Source organism: Hypanus sabinus, chromosome 5 (assembly GCF_030144855.1).
Source record: "Hypanus sabinus isolate sHypSab1 chromosome 5, sHypSab1.hap1, whole genome shotgun sequence".
In the NCBI taxonomy this organism is placed as follows: Eukaryota; Metazoa; Chordata; class Chondrichthyes; order Myliobatiformes; family Dasyatidae; genus Hypanus; species Hypanus sabinus.
The window spans coordinates 129595300-129618067 of record NC_082710.1 but is presented as its reverse complement, the minus strand read 5'-3'; the positions used below and the strand labels follow the sequence as shown (position 1 = coordinate 129618067).

Below are 22768 nucleotides of genomic sequence, written 5' to 3'. Positions count from 1 at the left end.
CGAAGATTGCAGAGATAGGATGCAGAAGTGGGCTGAGAAGTGGCAAATGGAGTTCAACCCGGAGAAGTGTGAGGTGGTACACTTTGGAAGGATGAACTCCAAGGTACAAAGTAAATGGCAGGATACTTGGTAGTGTGGAGGAGCAGAAGGATCTGGGGGTAGATGTACACAGATCCCTGAAAGTTGCCTCATAGGTAGATAGGGTAGCTAAAAAAGCTTATGGGATGTTAGCTTTCATAAGTCGGGGGATAGAGTTTAAGAGTCGCGGGGTAATGATGCAGCTCTATAAAACTCTGGTTAGGCCACACTTGGGAGTACTGTGTCCAGTTCTGGTCGCTTCACTATAGGAAGGATGTGGAAGCATTGGAAAGAGCACAGAGGAGATTTACCAGGATGCTGCCTGGTTTAGAGAATATGGATTATGATCAGAGATTAAGGGAGCTAGGGCTTTACTCTTTGGAGAGAAGGACGATGAGAGGAGACATGATAGAGGTGTACAAGATATTAAGAGGAATAGACAGAGTGGACAGCGAGCGCCTCTTCCCCAGGGCACCACTGCTCAGTACAAGAGGGCATGGATTTAAGGTAAGGGGAGGGAAGTTCAAAGGGGGTATTAGAGGAACATTTTTCACTCAGAGACTGGTTGGTGTGTGGAATGCACTGCCTGAGTCAGTGGTGGAGGCAGATACACTAGTGAAGTTTAAGAGACTACTAGACAGGTATATGAAGGAATTTAAGGTGGGGGGGGGGGTTATATGGGAGGCAGGGTTTGAGGGTCAGCACAACATTGTGGGCCAAAGGGCCTGTAATGTGCTGTACTATTCTATGTTCTATTATGATGACATGTCCAGGCAACTTCAGAAATGACAGTAGGCTATTCAGAGACTTCGAAGTTTCTACAAACTAAGGAGGAATATTTTTCCCAGCATCTTATTGCTCTGATGCTCATTTTATAGGTGCATTAGTCGAGACAGCAGCCTGACTAGGTGCTTGTGTTGTCCAGGTGGTCTGTAACTGCTGCCAAATGTGCAGCTTCTAAATGTGGACTTGAAGGAGGTGAATACTTATGCAGTTAATTACTTTGTGTTTTATATTTGTAATTAATTTAGAACACCTTGTAGAGATTGGTTTTTACTTTGACATGAAAGTGTCATTTTCTGTTGACCATTGTCAAAAATCCCAAATTGTATCCGTGATTCAATGTTGTAAAACAATAAAACATGAAAACTTCAGCGGAGGAAATGAATGGAATGAATGCTTTTTAAAGGCACTGTATATATACAATAGCTTGAGATTTGTTAGGAATCCCATGCCCAACTCATGAATATTACAAGGAATCAAATTTGACAGCTTTGTGTGGACTTATAAAATTCACATTATATATATTCTTGATTATTTTTTTTAAACCAAGTAGTGGGTGGATTTCTTTGTCTCTACCAAAGGAGGTCTAAGGCAGTCCTTCCCTCCACAAGCCTGCATGTCACCCTTGCACCTGCTTAGACCCCCGATCAGGGTCACATGAGGCCATGGGAGGAGGTGGTGGATGGCCCTATGAACAGCTGGTGCACATCACAAGTGCTGATGCCAGGCAATCTCTGGAGTATTGAAGGCTGGGGTCACCTGTGTTGTACAGACACTGCTCAGAACAATCAAGATCAAAAGACCACGATTGCCCACGTCATACAACACAGTACATAATGACGATGAATTACTATTTTAAGGTGGGTGCTATAACAGTTATGTGCATGCCTCAACTTGACCATTATTACTGTTAACTTCATAAACATCTATAAACACCTATCCCACAGCCTAAATTTCTTCTCAATAACTACATTTTTGGGTTTACTTCTTGGTCCAACTGAGAAGCACTGAGCATCCCAAACATTACGTCACCATTTCAACCCAATTCCTCAACCTTCCACTTACAACCCCTTCAGCTGATTACTTCTACATGTCCGGGGCATAAAGGAGTTTATTGCGTACCCTTTTGAAGTTTTTTGAAGTACATTACCTTGCGCCGAGTTCTGCAAAGGCAATTTACCAAAGCCACAAAATAAATTGACAATTCAAATATATCATTTCAATAATAAGAAAGAAAATCAAAAGCAAAAGACTTCCTTGCTTCAAATGGTCAGAATGAAAAGAGATTCTTTTTACCTGGTGCATACGAAGGAGGTTGTGCTGCAGGAGGCTGGTGATGAAGTACCGATGTGACAACTGGAGGCACTGAACTAGTAATTGAGCTTGGGGGTGCATCCATTCCTGGCGGCTGCAGGGGTGGCAATGGTGGCGGAGGACCAACTAAATGGTAAATTTATAGAAATAATTACTTTCAAACAAAATTTAGAAATGCAAACAAGTGCACAAACCCCAAGTGACGAAAGCTAACATGCAATAAACTTCACAACAGTACATTAGTGTTTTTCTATTATCCATGACTCAAGTGCTTTGCTGGTAAATAAAAGGTTTATTAAAGGTAAATAAAATTGTAATCTGGTGGGTTAGGGTTAGGTTGAGATTATGCGGGCAGTGGGCGAATCAGCCCTCTTGTGCTTTTTGATCTCATCACTTGAGTTTCAGTTTCACGCGACCCTGCCACCTTGATCTGGCCCACGCCTTCATTAACCAGGTCCAAAACTTGCCTTTGTTGAATCTTGCCCCTCTTGACATAGGACATCGGGTTTGTGGGGGTTTAGCAAGGATTAATCGGGGTGTGCTAAGGGTTTGTGGGGGTGTGTGCCTCTTTTGGACATTAGGATTAGGTTTGAGTGTTGGGCTGGTGGATGTATATGTTTGGCTGGGAGAGGCTGGGCTGCAGAGTTTTGAGTGGTGATGTATGAACTGCTATGGCGGATAGGCTTATATGGTGAAGCTAGGTTAATCTGGCCCATGCCTTTCATTATCATGGTCTGACACCACTTGGTTCAACGAACCAGGTGTGCACTGGGACACATCGTCAGCAATGCATCCTCAGTTCGTCAAGTGTTTCGGGCCTTCAATCACGAGGTATCCTCCCCGAGGTGGCCCAACAGTGTCCGGCTCAGACACTGCTTGTGTTTTTCCCAGGAACCAAGATAATGAGAGGCATGTAATTCTGAGGGTAATGATATTTTTAAACATCATTACCTGGCATCTGTATGCCTGGGATTGCATGGGTTAAATTGACAGTGTTTACTGGGCATTCAGCAGAACCGCACCTGAGTTTAGCACTGACTTCTTTTCTAAGCCCCGTCTTGGGTTTAATTTGCTGGTTCTCTCCTGCCTTGTGGGTATCTGGGCTTTCTTATTGGCATTTCGTGGGCCGGGAGAATGAAGAGCACGTCACTGTAAGGTTAGGTTGAGATTATGCGGGTAGTGGGCAAATCAGCCCTCTTGTGCTTTTTGATCTCATCACTTGAGATTCAGTTTCACGCAACCCTGCCACTTTGATCTGGCCCACGCCTTCATTAACCAGGTCCAACACTTGCCTTTGTTGAATCTTGCCCTTCTTGACATAGGACATTAGGTTTGTGGGGGTTTAGCAAGGGTTAATCGGGGTATGCTTAGGGTTTGTGGGGTCACGCAACCCTGCCACTTTGATCTGACCCACGCCTTTGTATTAGTGTTAGGGTTAAAGATAAAACAATTTTTTAATTACAAGATACCAAAAGAAATATATGCATATGCAGATTATGACTATATCTGAAAGAAGGGAGCAAAACTATATACAGCCCATTTATTTGAAGTGAACATTTAAGACTGCTTCTTCCATTACAAAATAGTCCTCGTCAAGTCAAACTTGAGTTTATAGAAAGTACTGGAACCTAGAGGCAAAAGTAAATATAATTTAAAAGTAACAGCAAGAATTCACTGATAGACCGGACGGAACGTACTGCCTGAGTGCTGCTTCTGCCTGGAACATTTGGGCGGACCCCGCAGTGTCACAGTGGCAGTCTGGAAGCAGCATTGGAGTCCGTGGCAAGATGCTGAACATTAAATAATTTAAAAGACTGTTTCATGGAAAAGAGCACTGCTGTCACTGTCTTTGGGTTAGTGCTAACTTTGCCACGGGGATCATTGCGCGCAGGCACTTCTTGGAAACGGTGCAAGGTTTAAGAACAGCTCGTGAGCCTTCGAGAGGGTTCACCCGTTTGTAAAACATAACGGTCTGAGGCCATAATGGTCCATTAGAGAAACTGAGGTGCAGGTCCCAAATCGTCTACAAAGTCCGAGAGGCAGCCAGTTTTTTCACCTAATGACTGACTTATGACTCATTACTAATGACTGATCAGCTATGACTTATGATTTATTGCTAATAACTTAAGACAAATGGCTAATGAATGATGGAACTAACGGAACAATCAAACTGCTGTACTTGCGAAAAATAAGAGGAGGAGGAAAAAAGAGAAAAAGGTGTTTAGTCATTGAGTGGAATCCGGTTAAAAAACCTTCGGGTAGGCGTATTCAATCCCTTTCAAGTGGGGAAGCTGCACATGTTCAGAGAAGAACAAGAACTCCGACTTGACAGCTCTCGTCTTAATGAGTGGAAAGGGCAATCAGTTGTGGAAGAATTGAGATACAACTATGACTTTACAAGGAAATCAGTTTGAAGGGACAGAAATTATCATCTTAAGTGTGCAGAGATTTATTAGGGGAATACCAAAATATAATGTTACATTCAGCATTGACAAAGTTTGACGACCTATGATGGTATCCTGTGTCACTATTTCATTTTTGCAAAGCTATGCTGTGTGCAAAAAATTTACAACGTACCTGCAACAGGAGGCAGACTTGGTGGTAATGGACCTGGTGGAGGTACTGGAGGCCTGAGATTAACAGGAGGAGGAGTCAGAATGGGCGGTGGAGGCGGAAGGGCAGGAGGATTTGGTCCCTCAACTGCTGGGGGCTGAGAAGGAAAAGGGAGCATGCCTGGAAGATTTACATCTTCCACCACTACAGGATCACTTCCATGGTCAAAAGGACACATGTCACCTCTCATACAGAATCCCTTTTCTGTAAAAGAAAACAAATAAACTGCAGCACAAGATACTTAAAAATAAAACAATCTGCAATACATCAAAAATAACTTTTAACCTGTTATGATACATAGTTGATTTAATACAGTAAAAGCCTGTTAGTGGGACACATGTGGTAAATGAAACAATCTCCCACCATTTTTTCAGAAGCAAATACAGTAAAATACTGGGAATAAGTTGATGCCCCAATATTGCGACTTAGCAAACCTTTTCATTATCAAGTGCCCATTCACAAAAGTAATTGAAAACAGGCATGTTTTCTTCTCCCACTGAAACATAGAAAATAGGTGCAGGAGCAGGCCATTCGGCCCTTCGAGCCTGCACTGCCATTCAGTAGGATCATGGCTGATCATCCAACTCAGAACCCTGTACCTGCTTTCTCCCCATATCGCCTGATCCCTTTAGCCACAAGGGCCATATCTAACTTCCTCTTAAATATAGCCAATGAACCGGCCTCAACTGTTTCCTGTGGCAGAGAATTCCACAGATTCACCACTCTCTGTGTAAAGAAGTTTTTCCTCATCTTGGTCCTAAAAGGCTTCCCCTTTATCCTTAAACTGTGACCCCTCGTTCTGGACTTCCCCAACATCGGAAACAATCTTCCTGCATCTAGCCTGTCCAATCCCTTTAGAATTTTATACATTTCAATAAGATCCCCTCTCAATCTTCTAAATTCCAGTGAGTATAAGCCTAGTCGATCCAGTCTTTCTTCATATGAAAGTCCTGCCATCCCAGGAATCAATCTGGTGAACCTTCTCTGTACTCCCTCTATGGCAAGAATGTCTTTCCTCAGATTAGGGGACCAAAACTGCACACAATATTCTTGGTGCGGTCTCAGCAAGGCCTTGTACAACTGCAGTAGAACCTCCCTGCTCCTGTACTCAAATCCTTTTGCTATGAATGCCAACATACCATTTGCCTTTTTCACCGCCTACTGTACCTGCATGCCCACCTTCAATGACTGGTGTACAATGACACCCAGGTCTCGTTGCATCTCCCCTTTTCCTAATCGGCCACCGTTCAGATAATAATCTGTTTTCCTGTTCTTGCAACCAAAGTGGATAACCTCACATTTATCCACATTAAATTGCATCTGCCATGAACTTGCCCACTCACCTAACCTATCCAAGTCACCCTGCATCCTCTTAGCATTTTCCTCACAGCTAACATCGCCGCCCAGCTTCGTGTCATCCGCAAACTTGGAGATGCTGCACTTAATTCCCTCGTCTAAGTCATTAATATATATTGTAAACAACTGGGATCCCAGCACTGAGCCTTGCGGTACCCCACTAGTCAATGCCTGCCATTCTGAAAAGGTCCCATTTACTCCCACTCTTTGCTTCCTGTCTGCCAACCAATTCTCTATCCACATCAATACCATACCCCCAATACTGTGTGCTTTAAGTTTGCACACTAATCTCCTGTGTGGGACCTTGTCAAAAGCCTTTTGAAAATCTAAATATACCACATCCACTGGCTCTCCCCTAGTTACATCTTCAAAAAATTCTAAAAGATTCATCAGACATGATTTTCCTTTCACAAATCCATGCTGACTTTGTCTGATGATTTCACCTCTTTCTAAATATGCTGTTATCACATCTCTGATAACCGACTCTAGCATTTTCCCCACCACCGATGTCAGACTAACCTGTCCATAATTCCCCGGTTTCTCTATCCCTCCTTTTTTAAAAAGTGGGGTTACATTAGCCACCTTCCAATCCTCAGGAACTAATCCAGAATCCAGAAAGTCACTGTAGCTTTAATTTAAGATTAAATCATATCTGCAATTTCAAAACAAATATGACAGATACTGGAAATACAAAATAAAAAAAACTTGAGATCAGCCAGGTCACCGGCCTGAAGAATTAATTCTTTCTCACACCACAGCTGATACATTTGTTTTCTTTCATATCTTATTGTACTTGAATTTCTGATGCCAAGTTTTATATTTAAATAGGATGCAGTTCATTTCAACATCGTTATTTTGCAATCTTACCATCATAGTCTCTACAACGCTTCTTTGGAATTGGCCCTCTCCCATATGAGTTGAGATCTATCTGGTCCTCATGAAACTCTGACCAACTTTCTGTTGTGGTGTTACCATGGTGAGCTGGTGCTATAACTGTGATTGCACTACTTAGAGTAGGAACAGGAAAATGTCCAGATGTAATGCCAGGCACACTATTAGGAGTGTAGCCAGTTTCCGATGATTCTGTCCTATCGACATCATACTTTGACTTCCCTGAATCTCGCTCTAAGGAATAAAAAGAGTCCAATATTAAAACATAACTCTCTTACTTAATCATAAAGAACTTAGTGAAACCCATTGTGGTACAAGCTGTTCATTTGAAATTACAAACAAAACTTTCATACAAGTCGAAATAAAATCTTCAGCTATATAATTAAATAGACAGAAGTGAAATATATTTTTAACAAATTTGTAAGTCTGAATGGACTTAGAATACCATCTGGAAAGAGATATTAAACTGTATACTGCATGAATGCTGTTCTCTATTATGCACCAAACAGAATGATGTAGAGCCTGATTAAATTGACTAACACTGAGCATACCACTGGCTAAATTTGATGATAAATGCAAAATGAGAACGGACATAAACCCAAGTATATAACCCACGTGATACACAATATTATTGATAATCCTTTCCCTGTTCTTACACTATGAGTTATCACACAGGCTATTGTTATTACATCTCTATTTCGCATCTCATAAATCAAAGTAAGTTTATGGCACAGAGGGCATTTGGTCTATTACATCTATACTGGTTGAAAGAACACACAACCGATCCCAATCCAGCTCAAGCCCTTGCAGTTCACCAAGTGCACTTTAAATGGAAACTGTAAATGTGAGTTTTCCCCCCCCATCTCCCCTAGTCTTTCAAGCCCCTATAAATCTCAGAAATCATCTACACGATTGTAATACTACTATTACTTATCAATTCACATTTATGTCAAATAACTTCTTGACTCCTTTACCAACAACTGGACTTCTTAATTTTATACACCTTAATACTAGCCTTAGCCTGGCTCATTCACTCCTTCCTCACAGCAAACATTGTCGGTGCAGCCAATACCTTCATAAATCACTTCCAAATGCAATCTCATTCCCTGTAAAATGACAACTGTAGTTTTCAAGCTCTGGCGTAACTACTGCCCAATGTTAAATTCCAAGCATAAACTCTCTATTCTCATTTTCTGTGTGCTGGCTAATAAGACCCTTCTGTTTATCTTTTTTTAAAAATATCTCCTTATTAACCCGTCCTGTCACTATTAATGAAGTAGGGCAAGAGGTCTGCACATTTGACACAACACTGAAAACCCCTATTCCTCCATGGAACTGAATATCCTAAAATGCCCTGTATATTCTGTTGCCTTGTTAAACCTTCCCAAATGTATTGTCTCATGTTTCCTTGGATTAAATTCCATTTCCTAGTTTTCACTCAACAACTAGTAATTATATTGTTAAGCAGCCTGTAGCTATGCTCCTAACTTTCAGCCAATTTTCCCGATCAGCTCCCAACTTCTTTAATCTGGCATTTATCTCAAAGCAACTAATGCATCCAACAAAAAGCAAGAAAGCATGTGCGAAACCCCCAGAAAGCCACTGATAATACCCATGGCAAATGTACTTCTTAACCACTATCACTTACTTCCTACCACTGAAGCAATTTTGGATTCAAATTCTAGAATTCCTCAGATTCCACTTGTTTCTTTGACCAACCCACCACTGCCCTCATTGATCTTTATAACCTCCTCAAAAATTAAATTGTTAGTCAGACACAAATCCATGCTGACTGTCCCTGATTAGTTTACTTTAATTGTTTTATTGAGTTGAGTCTAAAAATATCCCACTCAAATTAAACTAACTAGTCCCACCTTTTTTAAAAAAAACATTATCATTTTAAAACATCATTCTCCAATCTTCCAGCACTATGTTAGCATAAATGCTGACACAATACCAGCAATTTCCTCACTCAGTGCTTATTATCAGTCCGAGATACATATATTACACCTAATACTGGCACTTTATCCATTTTCAAAGACTCTAAACAGGAGAACAAATGACAGTAGAGCAGCAACAGTTAGAATTTCTGGGAGTACTTCAAAATATGCAGGATCAGTTCATCCCAAAGAAGTATTCTGAAGGGAGGAGGAGGCAACTGTGGCTGACAAGGGAGTCAGAGACAGCATAAAAGCAACAGGAGACAGCATGCAACATAGCTAAAATTATTTGAAAGCTAGATGATTGGGAAGCAAACAGAAACAGAAGACAAAAAAGCAATAAGGAGAGAAAAGATAAAATATGAAGGTAATCTACCCAATAATATAAAATACCATAAGATCTTTTCAGATATATAAAGAGCAAAAGAGAAGCAAGAGTGGACATCACACCACTGAAAAATGAAACTGGAGAGCAAGTAACAGGGGACAATTACTTTAAATGAGGAGGAATTTCTATGGACAAGAGGGTACTGAAGCTATGAAATATATTGCCACAGATGGCCATGCAGGAGTCAGTGAGTACATTTAAAGTGGAGGTTGAAAGGTTTTTGATTGGTAAGGGTACCAAAGGTTATGGGAAGACATAAGTATGGGGTTGAGAAAGAAAACAAATCAGCTATGAATGAATGGTGGAGCAAACTCAAAAGGCTTGATGGCCTAATTCTTCTATGTCTTATGGACTAAACCACCTTCTCTACTCAACTGCTTGTTTAAAATTGTGGATTGCTCCTTCAGAGTCAGGAAAGGCAGAATGGGGCAGATCATGGTATCACAACAATGTAGCCGCTCAGAAAGTGATCACTTGGCCCTTCAACAGTCCATTTATGTCTCCCAACATCCTCTGAATTCAAACTGAACTAACATCTTACAATGAAAATTTGTTATGATATTACGATACATACTCCTCTCCCCCCACCCCCACATCAAGTAGAGTTAGAATATATTTAGTCCTCGATTCACAGGTCAGCTAGCAAACTCAAAGTCTATGCATGCCGATAAAATATTGATTTTAAGTCCATGTTCAAATCAATAACTGTTTGATTACAGTGTAACATCAAACTTCAGAGAAATCGTCAGGACATTTGCATGAAGTAGATTAGGAACCGCAGGTTACCGCACTTATAGTAGACTTTCTGTCCTAGTGAAGAGCAATTGTAATTTTGCGTGTAGTGGATGACTAAGTTGAGGATGTTGCTGGTGAGTGTTTGAACAATCGAAACAACTTTCGCAGATAAAATTGTACACAAAGCCTGGACAGTACTAAGGTATTTTAAGTTTTTGGGTGCCTGCATTGAAAGTGACTAAGAGTTGAAATTTCTTCAAAAGAATTCTAGGGCTGAGGACCTGGGCATAGGCAACAAGATTATGAGCAAGCAGAAAAAAAGAAACACAATGACCGAGTCTAGAATTGAAGCACAAAAATCTCATGGGTTATGGAGCTAGCAGAACTTAGCATGGCAATAAGATCATCTAGTGAACTGAGCACAAGAGTTTCTAAAACAATGAAGCTTACTGAGAAGGTAACAACAATGGTGTCACTAAAGACCGCAAATTTGAATAACGTCAATATTATGAAGAGTAGCAGCTGGAAGGCTAGTTAGAACAGCAAGACAATGTAAAGGCCAGAGAACTGTTGCATCAAAAGTTCCACAGACTCTTCAGTTAATAATAGGCGTCCATGGCATGAAAAATGTTGAGAAACACTGCTCTAAAACAAGAGAAGATCAATTATGGGAATCTAGAATAGAATATATATGAACAACTTTATGGCATATAGCATCATACCATCTGCATGTTCTCTAGCTAGAAGATAACAGGCATTTTTGTTTTCTTATAGTTCTAATTTGAGGTATTGTTATGTATGCATGAATGAATTAAGTGAACTGGAAATGAGAAACACAATCAACAATGCAACTAACTAAAATTAAAAATCCACAACTACATTGTCTATCAGCAACTATTACCATGTTGGAGATGCACAAAGTATTTGGTTACCTGCTTATTCATCTCGACTACAAGTATCTCACCGTTATCACATGCATAAACTATATTGGCACTCCAAAATAAATGTCCACCTGGTCCCTCTGAGAAAGACATACTGTTTAATGCCACCGGATACTGAATGCAACCACTTTTGTAGTTATAGATAGAAGTAATTGGAAAGTTTAAACGAAAGCAAATGCATTTTGTGGCCACATTCATGAAATTGATTAACTGTTCAAATCCACGTATAAAGGGATCCTTAACCTGTGCTCGCCTCTAAAACCAAGGGTCTATACAACCAGAGGAAAAAGGTTAGCTGCTCTAATCCAAATCATTTTGATTTACTTCAGTTGAATAATTATAAACCAAGTTTATAAATTACCCTACAGTATACGTGCAAGTGATCACAAACTTAGCTAAACAGCAGCATGCAAGACCACAAGTTTGGATAAAATTGCTGACTCATGGTGTTTTCAAGTTCAAAGCTCAAGGACTTAAATATAACTACCTCTGCTTCTACTCCTGCTTCTGCTTCTGTCCCTGTTTCTTTCCTTACTCCAACTCCGACTCCGACTCCTACTGTAGCTTCGGCTTCTTCCTCTTCTTCTGTTGTATCTGTCCCTGTATGAATCCCTCCTTGGAGGATAGCGGTCGTACTCCCTTTTACGAGAACGATCACTTTTTCTGTCATCACGGTTTCTAAAAGTTAACAGAAACTGTATCATTACTAAATGATTATCTGACTGCACCCTTGACCTCAACTTGTAAGCCTCGGACACACCAAGTAGCCACTGATCAACTTGAAAAGTACTTTTCTAAACCAGCCACAGTCCAAGATTCTTCCTGCTGAATAGGAACTCCACATAGATTTCTGATCAGCTGTTTCAAAGTTAACATTAAATAGTACACCTTAGCAAAGATGAGGATTTTCATCATTAACACCAGTTTTGATATTTATTATCCAGTAAATTATGCAATATTTTAGATGTACCATTTTAGAAGAAAAATTAACAATATACACTGAACCACAGGCAGCAGGAAGGTTCCATGAACAAGTCAACCTCACCCTTTCTAATTGTAGGAACTGCAAAAGATTTTGGGGAGTGATGGGTGGGGGTGTGAAAAGAGAAAGGTAACAGAAGAATCTACAGATGGGAGTCGGCCCATGCAAGTTACCCCAGATATCCTATCAGTCTCTGATGTGGTCTATTCAGGACAACTGAAACAAAACATTAAACTGTCAAGACACTGCAGCACAGCTGATGCTCAAAATAAAAAAAAATCATTACTACAAATTACCACCTTTCAAAAAAGCAAATGGACTGAGTTCAGAAGAGTACTGTGCCACAGGGTAAATACTGAGACTTTAACTGAATAAAGTACCATTTCTGAATGTCCCCTGCACTACAAAAACAAACTCCTGGTATGATTTTAGGTTTAAAGATACATGGGCTTGAGGCAAAGCTGCCAATGCTGGAAGCTAGTAGCCATAACTTGAAATAAGAAATTTGTTTGAATACCAATGTGAAGAATTAGCCAAGAATATCATGGCCATTTATTGAACCATTTTGTTTGAAGCTGATTATTTAAGAAAAAAATCTTTTACTTCAGAATTGTACATTTCAAGACATCACAATATAGAAATACAACTCAGCCTCAGCTTTGATTTGTGAAATTTGACTTAAGTGTCAGATTTAAAAAGCAAGCAAGGCCTGTTGGGACTTGGTGCAGAGAATGAAATTGTTTGGGTTAATAGGGACCTGGCAAAGGTCAATAAAACAAAGTTATGTTTAAGCAGAGTGGCTATCGTGTGAATGGGACAAGGTTAGAATGGGAACAGAACTTTAGACCAAAGAGGCTTCGGCGAAGAGAAGTGGAGACTACAATGAAGTTTGTCAGGTTTCTCTTTGTCTATTAGCATCTAGCTACAGTAGTGACAGTGGATCTCAGGTCAATGGCATGCTCCTCATGCAAGATGTCTGAGTTCTGGGAGACCTTCAGTCTCCTTGATAGCCATGTCTGTGAGAGGTGCACAGTTCCTTAAAAATTGTTAGGGAACTGGAGCTACAGCTGGATGACCTTTGGCCCATTCGGGACAATGAGAAGGTGATAGATAAGAGTTACAGGGAGGTAGTCACTCCTGAGTTGCAGGAGGCAGGTAGCTGTGTGACTGTCAGGAGAGGGAAAGGGAATGGGCAGTTAGTGCAGAGTGTACTTTTGGCCATTCCTAAATAACAAGGATACTTATTTGGATACTGTGGGCGCATGGGTGGGAAGAGCTGTGTGGCTGGCTATGATCTACCAGGTTAAGGTCACAGTGACCAGGTCTCCAGCACTGAGCCTAGTTCTATAGCTCAGAGGGAAAGGGGATGGGTGGGAAGAAGAGTAGCGCAATGCTGACAAGGGTTCAATAGTTACAGCAAAGAGAGGGGCAATTTTGAGGATGTGAAAAAGACTCCCGAGTGGTGTGTTGCCTCCCAGGTGCCAGGATCAGGGATTTCTCCGAATGGGTCAACAACATTCTTAAGGGGAAGGATGAGCAGCCAGAAATCATGACACATATTAGTACCAATGGCAGGAAAAGGAATGAGGTCCTCTAGAGAGAATAGAGGAAGCTAGGTAGGAAGGACAGGCAGTGGAAAGGGCATAATTGCAAGCATTTGCACAAATTGCAGTGTGTCTATTTTAATGCAAGTAGTATCAGGAACAAGTGCATTAGACTCTGAGCATGGGTCAGTACATGGAACCAAGATATTAAGGCAGTTACAGAGATTTGACTGTCACCAGGACAGGAATGAATGCTGGATGCTCCGAGGTTTAAATGTTTAAAAAGGGACAAGAGAGGGAGGTAAAGTAGGTAGGGGAATGGTAATGCTAATCAGGGATATTATCAAAGTCGCAGAAGAGGAATCGAGGATAACTCATCGGGTGATTGATAAGTTTGTGGCCTAGGGTAGAGGGTGAATTATTAACTTCAAACTTTCTGCATAATCACTCAGAGTTCACCTGCATGTGCATGTAATGAGAGCTGTATAACTCATCTCCTTCTACCTTAGGCTATGAACTTATCAATCACCCCTCATGTGGACACTTTCTGGAGGTCCAAGATCCGTATGCGCCACGACGACTGGACTAAGTGTGTAAACGTAAGAGGGGACTATGTTGAAAAATAAATGTGCTCGATTTTATAAAATTGACTCCTTCTACCTTGGGCCATGAACTTATTGATCATCCCTCGTACTGAGCAATACACCGCAGAGTAGGCGTTTCCTGCCCTTCGAGCCTCACCAGCCCAGCAACCCCAATTAATCCTAACCTAATCACTGGAAAACTTATAATGACCAATTCGTGTACTCTGTGCGTCTTTGGACTGTGGGAGCAAACTGGAGCACCGGAGAAAAATCCACTCATCCATGGGAAGGACGTACAAAGACTCCTTGAAGAAAAGCGCCGGACTTGAACTCAGAACTCCAGAACATATGAGATGTAACAGCATTCCACACCGCTACGCTATTGTGGTTGTGGTGTACATGGATTTTAGTAAAGCAATGAACAAGGTTCCCCATGGGCAACTCATTCAGAAAGTCAGAAGGATGAAATCCAATAAAACTTGCTGCCCAGTTTCAGAATTGGCTTGCACACACAAGGTAGAAGGTGGTAGTAGGTGGAGTGTATTGAATGACCAGTGTGTTCTGCAAGGATCTGTTCTGGGATCTCTGCTCTTGGTGATTTTTATAAATGACTTGGACAAGGAAGTGCAAGAGTGGGTTAGTAAGTCTGCAGATGATATGAAGGTTGGAGTTGTGGATAATGTAGAAGGTTGTTGTAGATTATATTACAATGGGACATTGATACAATGGAGAGCTGGGCTGTAAAATAGTAAAAGGAGTGAAGAGACTCTACAAAAGTGTGAAGAGATTCCCTTTGGGAGGTCAAACCTGAAGACAGGATTCTTAGCAGTGTCGAGAAGCAGAGGAACTTTGGGGTCCATAATCGATGAACCCACAAAATTGCAGTGTAGGTTGATAAGGTAGTATATGGTGTGTTGCATTCATTAGTTGGAAGACTAAGTTCAAGAGCTGCGAGGTAATGTTGCGGCTTCATAAAACTCTGGTTAGATCATACTTGGAGAATTGTGTTTAGTTTTGGTCTCTTCATTATAAGAAGGATGTGGAAGCTTTACAAAGGATGCAAAGGAGATTTACCAGGAGGCTGCCTGTTTTAAAAAGCACATCCTGTGAGGACAGGTTGAGTGAGCCAAGCCTTTTTTTCATTTAAGTGAAGGAACAAGATGAGAGGTCACTTTATAGAGGTGTACAAGAAGTCAAGAAACAGATAGTGCGGACAGCCAAGCACAAACAAGATAAAATCTGCAGATGCTAGAAATTTGAGCAACACATAAAATGCTGGAGTAACTCAGTAGGCCAGGGAGCACCTAGGACAAGACTTACTGTTGAACCGTCGACTTACTTTTGTCCTCGATGCTCCCTGGCCTGCCGAGTTCCTCCAGCATTTTGTGTGTGTAGTGCAGACAGCCAGAGAATTTTTCCCAGGGCAGAAATGGCAAATACAAGGGGGCATAACTTCAAGGTGTTTGGAGAATAAAGGATAATATCAGAGGCATATCAGAGGTAGCCTTTTTTGTTTCACAGAGTAGTTTTACATATTGAATATGCTGCCGGGGTGGTGGTAGAGGCAGATAAATTACATACATTTAAATGACTTGGAGATGGGCACAATCAAAGAAAAAGGGAAGGTTACGTGGGAAGCAATAGTTAGACTGATTTTAAAGTTAAAGGATCAGCACAACATTGTGAGCCAAAGGGTCTGTCCTGTGCTGTACTGTGTTGTAGACAAGGCTATTTAATATTTAATTTAGAAATATAGGCATTCTGCCACTAAGAAATAAATAGTGCAAACCTAATCCATAACATTACACAGGCAAATCTAGTCTCCACCCATTTCTTTTGATTGATGTATACTTCACTATCCAAAGAAGCACATTTTCCATTGGTTCTGTGTACACCACTACTCAGGCATTCATTAATTTGTTCTGATCCAATCATGGGAAGGATATTATTAAGTTTCAAGAGCAAACAGATCTGAATATTATTCAAACTGAATTTCTGAATGTTCCAAAGGGAGGCAATAAATTTTTGAATTGTCAGTACTGGTTACCTTGAAAGAAAATAGGGACAGACACATTAAAGAACATCTTGCAATGCCGTGCACTGGAAGCAGCATGATGATCCAGTAAAAAAGCTGCTGTCTCATAGCTTCAGCGATCCGAGTTCAACTCAGATCTCTGTTCCTGCCTATTTTGACCTACATGATCTCCCTCCAGCAGAGTGGGTTTCTTCCAGGTGCTCTGGTTCCCCTAGATCACATGTCAAACCATGGGATTTAGTTAGTTAATTGAACACTTTGAACAGCCTGTAGCACATACAGGTGGACTGTAGAAACTAGAAGAAATTTGATGGACATGTGGAGAAAATAACAAGAGTTAGTATAGGGTCAGTGTATAATTGAGTGTTTGATGTATGGCACAGACTCTGTTGACTAAAGTGGCTGTTTCTGTGCTGTATCTTTCTCTATAACTTAGTGCATACATACCATAGCACTTGCTTTCATTTAAAAAATCTAGAAGTTCCTCTCTTGACTGCGTTTTGTTTCTACTATATTTTAAACCATAAAAAATGCCAGAGCTTACCTGAACCTCTAAAACAAATCATTTTCTTTAAAACACTATGTCCAAAGTCTTTCTCAATTTCATGTACATCAACCAACCGAAACCAACTACATTGCTTCAATCTCTAATTAAAACACTTTTTTTAAAAAACCAGTAATATTATTTTTGGAGGAATGCTAACTTGGCATGATAATGGATCAACTATGTAGTCAGAAAAAGTAAAAATGAAAGAACTGAAGCTGGTGCACAATGATAAACAAAATTCAAGATAAAAAGCAACCATAAGTAAGGCAAGATCCACAAGTACCTTGAAATATTTTACAACAGCTATTCACACTTAAATGTTTGAGGCTTTAGGGGTTCAACATGGTAATAAAATGGTGTTTAAGATCAAGACAGCTGGAAAATACTGACAGACACAAGAAGATTTTCTTTAAAATACAACTTTAATAGCACAATTACCGGTTGTCTCTGTATCTTGATCCTGATTGTAATGGGCTGTGATTCAACCGTCTTGGAAATTTTTTGTCTCGATCATCATCTTCTTTACTTCCCTGTAAAAGAAGTAGTGATTATTAACAATGAATACAAGAAAGTCTAAACAATTGTACAGAAATTCAACTGGAGAACTACAGTACTATACACAAAATGCTGAAAGAACTCAGCAGATCAAGCAGCATCTATGGAGAGGAATAAACAGTTGATCCCTTCATCAAATCTTGATGAACGGCTTTCGCCCAAAGCGTCAACGGTCTATTCCTCTCCAAAGATACTGCCTGACCTGCTGAGTTCCTCCAGCATTTTGTGTGCATTACTCTGGATTTCCAGCATCTGCAGAATCTCATGTTTATCAGAGAACCAGATTAAACTTACCTCTTCTTTTTTATCTTCTCGTTCTTGCCGTACCGGCTCAGATTTTACATTCACAGATGACAATTGCTCAAACTGAGGTAGGTAACTCTTTGCAGTTATAGCATCAAAAAGTTTTTCTACGAAAGTATGCGTGTCTGCAAAATAATTCAACATTGTTGTAATTCAACCTTAAATGTTGTCCAAAATCTGGTTTTTATGCTAAATTAAAAGATTACAATCATATTACAACTTGGAATTCTAACTCCTTAAACTAGATTTAAAAGTTATTGAACTGTTTCTGTTATGTAATTCAAGTGTTGATTTACACAGTAAAGTTCAAGTCAAATTTTAAGTTCTCAAATATATTATTCTTCAATTGCTTTATAAGGCAGCTGTTGACTTTTTTTTAAACTCAACAAATATACAAATAGATAAACAGGTCATTTGCCATACTTGGTTCAACTGATAAATTCTTGTATCAGTCAGAATTTAAATTTAACAAATCAATTAAATCTGGAATTAAAAAGCTAGTATTAGTTACTGTGCCAATGAAATTACTGATTTCTCATTTAACCCTACAAGTAAATAGGGCTCACTCTTTTGGTCTATCTTCTCAGATGTCAGGCCCAATGATATTGTTAACTTATAAATACCATGTTTGTTCATAGTGTTCATACCCCCTGAATGAATAAAAACACTCATCCATTCAACACCAACTCCCACTGGGCTGACATTCTAGATGCCGTTCTTGAGGAATGTTGCCCAAATGGAGACAATGTCTTTTTGACAAAGTTAAATTAATATTCTTTTCTGACCTCACAAGTCAATATTAAGATTCAAATGGCACTCGCCAAAGAAGAACTGGAAAGGTTCAAGTAAAATCCATTCATATAGAACTCCTTCCCCATTTCCCATTACTAGTATCAGCCCCTATAAACTGAAAGCATTTTCCCCACACTATTCTTTGAACCAAACATTCAACTTCCTCATTTTATTGATTCTACACCAACCTGCACAGGCTCTGGTGGTATTCCAGATTATTACTGTTGAGATTCTGTCTATTAATTTCGACCCTAACTATATATGTATATGCACCAGAACTTAACTTCTTTATCTAATCTTTGTTGTTGGTTCCCTGATGATGCAACAACTGTATTCTTCCCTTCCAAAACAAATCACTCTTCGGCACAAAGATGTCCTTAACTCTGGTGGCAGACAGGCAACCATCCATAACTTAGGGATTTACATTTGGTCTTTCAGGCAAAAGCTTCTGTCCCACCAAATGTCTTTGCAGGAATCACTACCATGCTCTTTTTCATTCCACCAACTTGAATGGCCCCGTATAACACAGGGCTAAGGGTCAGTCTGCTCATGCTCTCAACAGTCTCTACCATTGCTCCATCTACTGCAAGTGTGTGTCCAGTAAAACCTTAATAATATGTGTCCAAGGTTAAGAAGTTCCAGTGGTTTGGCATCTGGTTTATTTAATAGTTCTTTTTAGCATGTCGCACCAGACAGTCAACCATTCTTGTCTGGTGCGTAGTGTCAAGATTGGTCTCCTTTTGGATTAACCAGGTCATGATATTTAAGTTCTTGACTCAACCCTTTTTTTTTTTACGAGGCCAAGTATGCTCTGGAGTGGCCCGACTTGGATTCCAACTTGGGAGCCTTCACTCCGGAGTCCAGCGCTGATACCATTGCGTCACCAGCTGGCCTTATTTAATAGTACGCCAAGTACTTGTTATGCACAAACCTACTATCTGGGATCTATGTAAGCATGAGGTTGATCGTGTATTACTAGAAGTATGGGCTGGAAGTGAATTAAGAACATTAGGTGTCAGGAATATGGGTAGGTTTGCAGCTAAAGCTGGTGTCCAGACAGCTTTTCATTTTCACTTTGTATGCATCAATTTGGCAAGACAAGACCTTGATCATGTACTAAGCCAATATCCCCATTAATTCAAGTTGAAACTCAATGAAGTTTCTTCCCCGTGCTTCCTTTATAATCAGTTGGAAGCGGTTTCCTGCTCCATTTAAACTCATTGGGCTCACAAAAGAAATACTACACTGCTCTGCAATGTAAAATCAAAAGTATAATATATTGAGGTAATTGGGAATAACATCCAATAATTCAGAAAATTTAATAGTCTGGCACCAAAGTACCTATTTGGATTACAGGATTTTTAGAGCCTGGATCTGTAGATTAGAGGGGCTGGATCAAAGGTTCTTCTAACATTATTTTGAGGATTCCTCTGGCAACCTTGCTTCTATTGACAGTACACAAAAAAATGGAGGAACTCAGCAAGTCAGACAGCATATATGAAAGAGAATACAGTCAGTATTTCAAACCGAAGCTCCTTAAGGTTGTTATAGCTGGGGGAGGCAGTGGAATAAGCTCCCACTATCTATTAAATGCTCCCCAACTGCGAGTGTCTCAAATAGCCTCCAACAACCAAGTCCAGTTTCTGGCCTTCACACGTGGCTTAGCTACTAAGCCCAGTGGAACCATTTCTATTGACAGAAGGGGGAAACGTGGGCTTCTGGTGCCTTAACTGGTTGGTTCAGGCAGATGGAGCTTGTCGGCTGTGACCTGCAGTTAAAGAAAACCCTGAAGTCAAACATCCTCTACCTTGCGGCTATACCACTCATGGGGAAGGCTTCTGGAGTAAACTCTGAGGAAAAATCTGGAGCTGGAGTCCCTTAGATAAGTTCTACGTTGAATTCAATGCTGACTAACAAATCCTGTAATGTTGCTGGTGCATTACTGTACTGGTTTCTGTTGTTACTTTGGATTCATCAGTTGCTTGAAGAGGGGGAGACTACTAATGGACAAGAAATGCTCTCCATATTGTACTGCCTAATGACATCTGGGACGTAGTCACGGTCGACCCCGACCAACGGAGGGCCTCAATTCAGAATCTGATATGACAGGGCAGTGTAGAAAGGGAAGGAGGAGTAAGAGGGCAACACAGAGGGGAGTAGTATGATGCTCAGAATTTCAGCATCTGCAGAATTTCTTTGGTCTCTCACTTGCATTCACATCCTTTCTCCTCCTGAATGACTAGCTCTACAGTAAGGGAGATGAAAGTGCTTTGGTAACTTGTCCCTAAACTCAGGCCAGTGGAAGAGTTGAGTACTGTAACCAACAGAATCAGAATCAGGTTTCTTATCATGAGCATGTGTCATGAAATTTGTTATCTTAGTAGCAGCAGTTCAATGCAATATATAATATAGAAGAAAACAAAAACAAAATATCTTATTCAGTATACTTTATACAGTGTGGGCCTCTGTTAGTCTCGATAGAGCATGGATTTGCTCCTTGGAAAGTTTCCAGGGCGCAAGTCTGGGCAAGGTTTTCTTATGGAAGACCGGCAACTGCCCAAACTACAAGTCTCACCTCACCAGGCCACCTATGTTGTCCAAGAGAAGGGCATTAGATTCCACAGTGTACATATATTGAAAAGATTAAAAATCATGCAAAAACGAAACCAGAAATACTATTTTTTTTTAAAAAGTGAGGTAGTGTCCAAGGATTTGATGTCCATTTAAGAATCAGATGGCAGAGGGGAAGAAGTTGTTCCTGAATCACTAAGTGTGTGCCTTCAGGCTTCTGTACCTCCTACCTGATGGTAACAGTGAGAAAAGGGCATGCCCCGGGTGCTGGAGGTCCTTAATAATGGACAATGCCTTTCTCAGACACTGCTCCTTGAAAATGCCCTGGGTACTTTGTAGGCTAGTACCCAAGATGGAGCTGACTAAGTTTACAACTCTCTGCAGCTTCTTTTGGTACTGTGCAGTAGTCCCCTCCTTACTAAACAGTGATGCAGCCTGTCAGAATGCTCTCAATGGTGCATTTATATTAGTTTTTGTGTGTATTTAATGACGTACCAAATCTCTTCAAACTCCTAATTAACTATAGCCGCTTTCTTCCCTTCTTTATAAGTATCAGTATGTTGGGACCAGGTTAGATCCTCAGAGATCTCAACAACGAGGAAACTGAAGCTGCTCACTCTCTCTACTTCTGATCCCTCTAGGAGGATTGGTATGTGCTAGAAACATAGAAAACCTACAGCACAATACAGGCCTTTCGGCCCACAAATTTGTGCCCCAACATTTCACTACCTTAGAAATTACTAGGCTTACCTATAGCCCTCTATTTTTCTAAGCTCCATGTACCTATCCAAAAGTCTCTTAGAAGACCCTATCGTATCCGCTTCTACCACCGTTGCTGGCAGCATATTCCACGCACCCACCACTGAGTAAAAAACACACCCGACATCTCCTCTGTACCTACTCCCCAGCACCTTAAACCCGTGTCCTCTTGTGGCAACCAATTTCAGCCCTGAGAAAAAGCCTCTGACTATCCACACAATCAATGCCTCTCATCATCTTATATACCTGCATCAGGTCACCTCTCATCCTCCGTCACTCCAATGAGAAAAGTCGAGTTCACTCAACCTATTCTCATAAGGGATGCTCCCCAATCCAGGAACACCTTTGTAAGTCTCCTCTGCATCCTCTCTATGGCTTCCACATCCTTCCTGTAGTGAGGTGACCAGAACTGAGCACAGTACTCCAAGTGGGGTCTAACCAGAGTCCTAAATAGCTGCAACATTACCTCTCGGCTCCTAAATTAAATTCCACGATTGATTAAGGCTAATACACTGTATGCCTTCTTAACTAGAGTCAACACGCAGCTACTTTGAGCGTCCTATGGACTCGGATCCCAAGATCCATCTGATCCTCCACACTGCCAAGAGTCTTACCATTAATACTATAATCTGCTATCATATTTGACATATCAAAATGAACCACTTCTCACTTATTTGGGTTGAACTCCATCTGTCACTTCTCAGCCCAGTTTTGCATCCTATCAATGTCCTGCGGTAACCTCTGACAGCCCTCCACACTATCCAGAACACCTCCAAACTTTGTGTCATCAGCAAACTTACTAACCCACCCTTCCATTTCCTCATCCAAATCATTTATAAAAATCACGAAGAGTAAGGGTCCCAGAACAGATCCCCGAGGCACTCCACTGGTGACCGACCTCCATGCAGAATATGACCCGTCTACAACCATTCTTGCCCTTCTGTGGACAAGCCAGTTCTGGATCCACAAAGCAATGTCCCCTTGGATCCCATGCCTCCTTACTTTCTCAATAAGCCTTGCATGGGGTACCTTATCAAATTCCTTGCTGAAATCCATA

The 22768-nt window shown here is 40.7% G+C and overlaps 1 protein-coding gene across 3 annotated transcripts in view; it reads right to left on the bottom strand.

Moving 5' to 3' along the window:
• rbm26 (RNA binding motif protein 26) overlaps window positions 1-22768 on the bottom strand; it is a 128142-nt gene that overhangs the window by 56693 nt on the left and 48681 nt on the right. For 2 of the 3 annotated variants that reach the window (XM_059970392.1, XM_059970394.1), the window contains exons 4-9: window positions 17581-17714; window positions 17170-17261; window positions 11527-11717; window positions 7012-7269; window positions 4753-4992; window positions 2158-2301 (exon numbers count right to left, since the gene is read on the bottom strand). In XM_059970392.1, the coding sequence (XP_059826375.1) occupies window positions 2158-2301; window positions 4753-4992; window positions 7012-7269; window positions 11527-11717; window positions 17170-17261; window positions 17581-17714 (1059 nt within the window). The remainder of the gene's footprint in view (window positions 1-2157; window positions 2302-4752; window positions 4993-7011; window positions 7270-11526; window positions 11718-17169; window positions 17262-17580; window positions 17715-22768) is intronic. The other variant, XM_059970395.1, reaches the window with a different exon arrangement.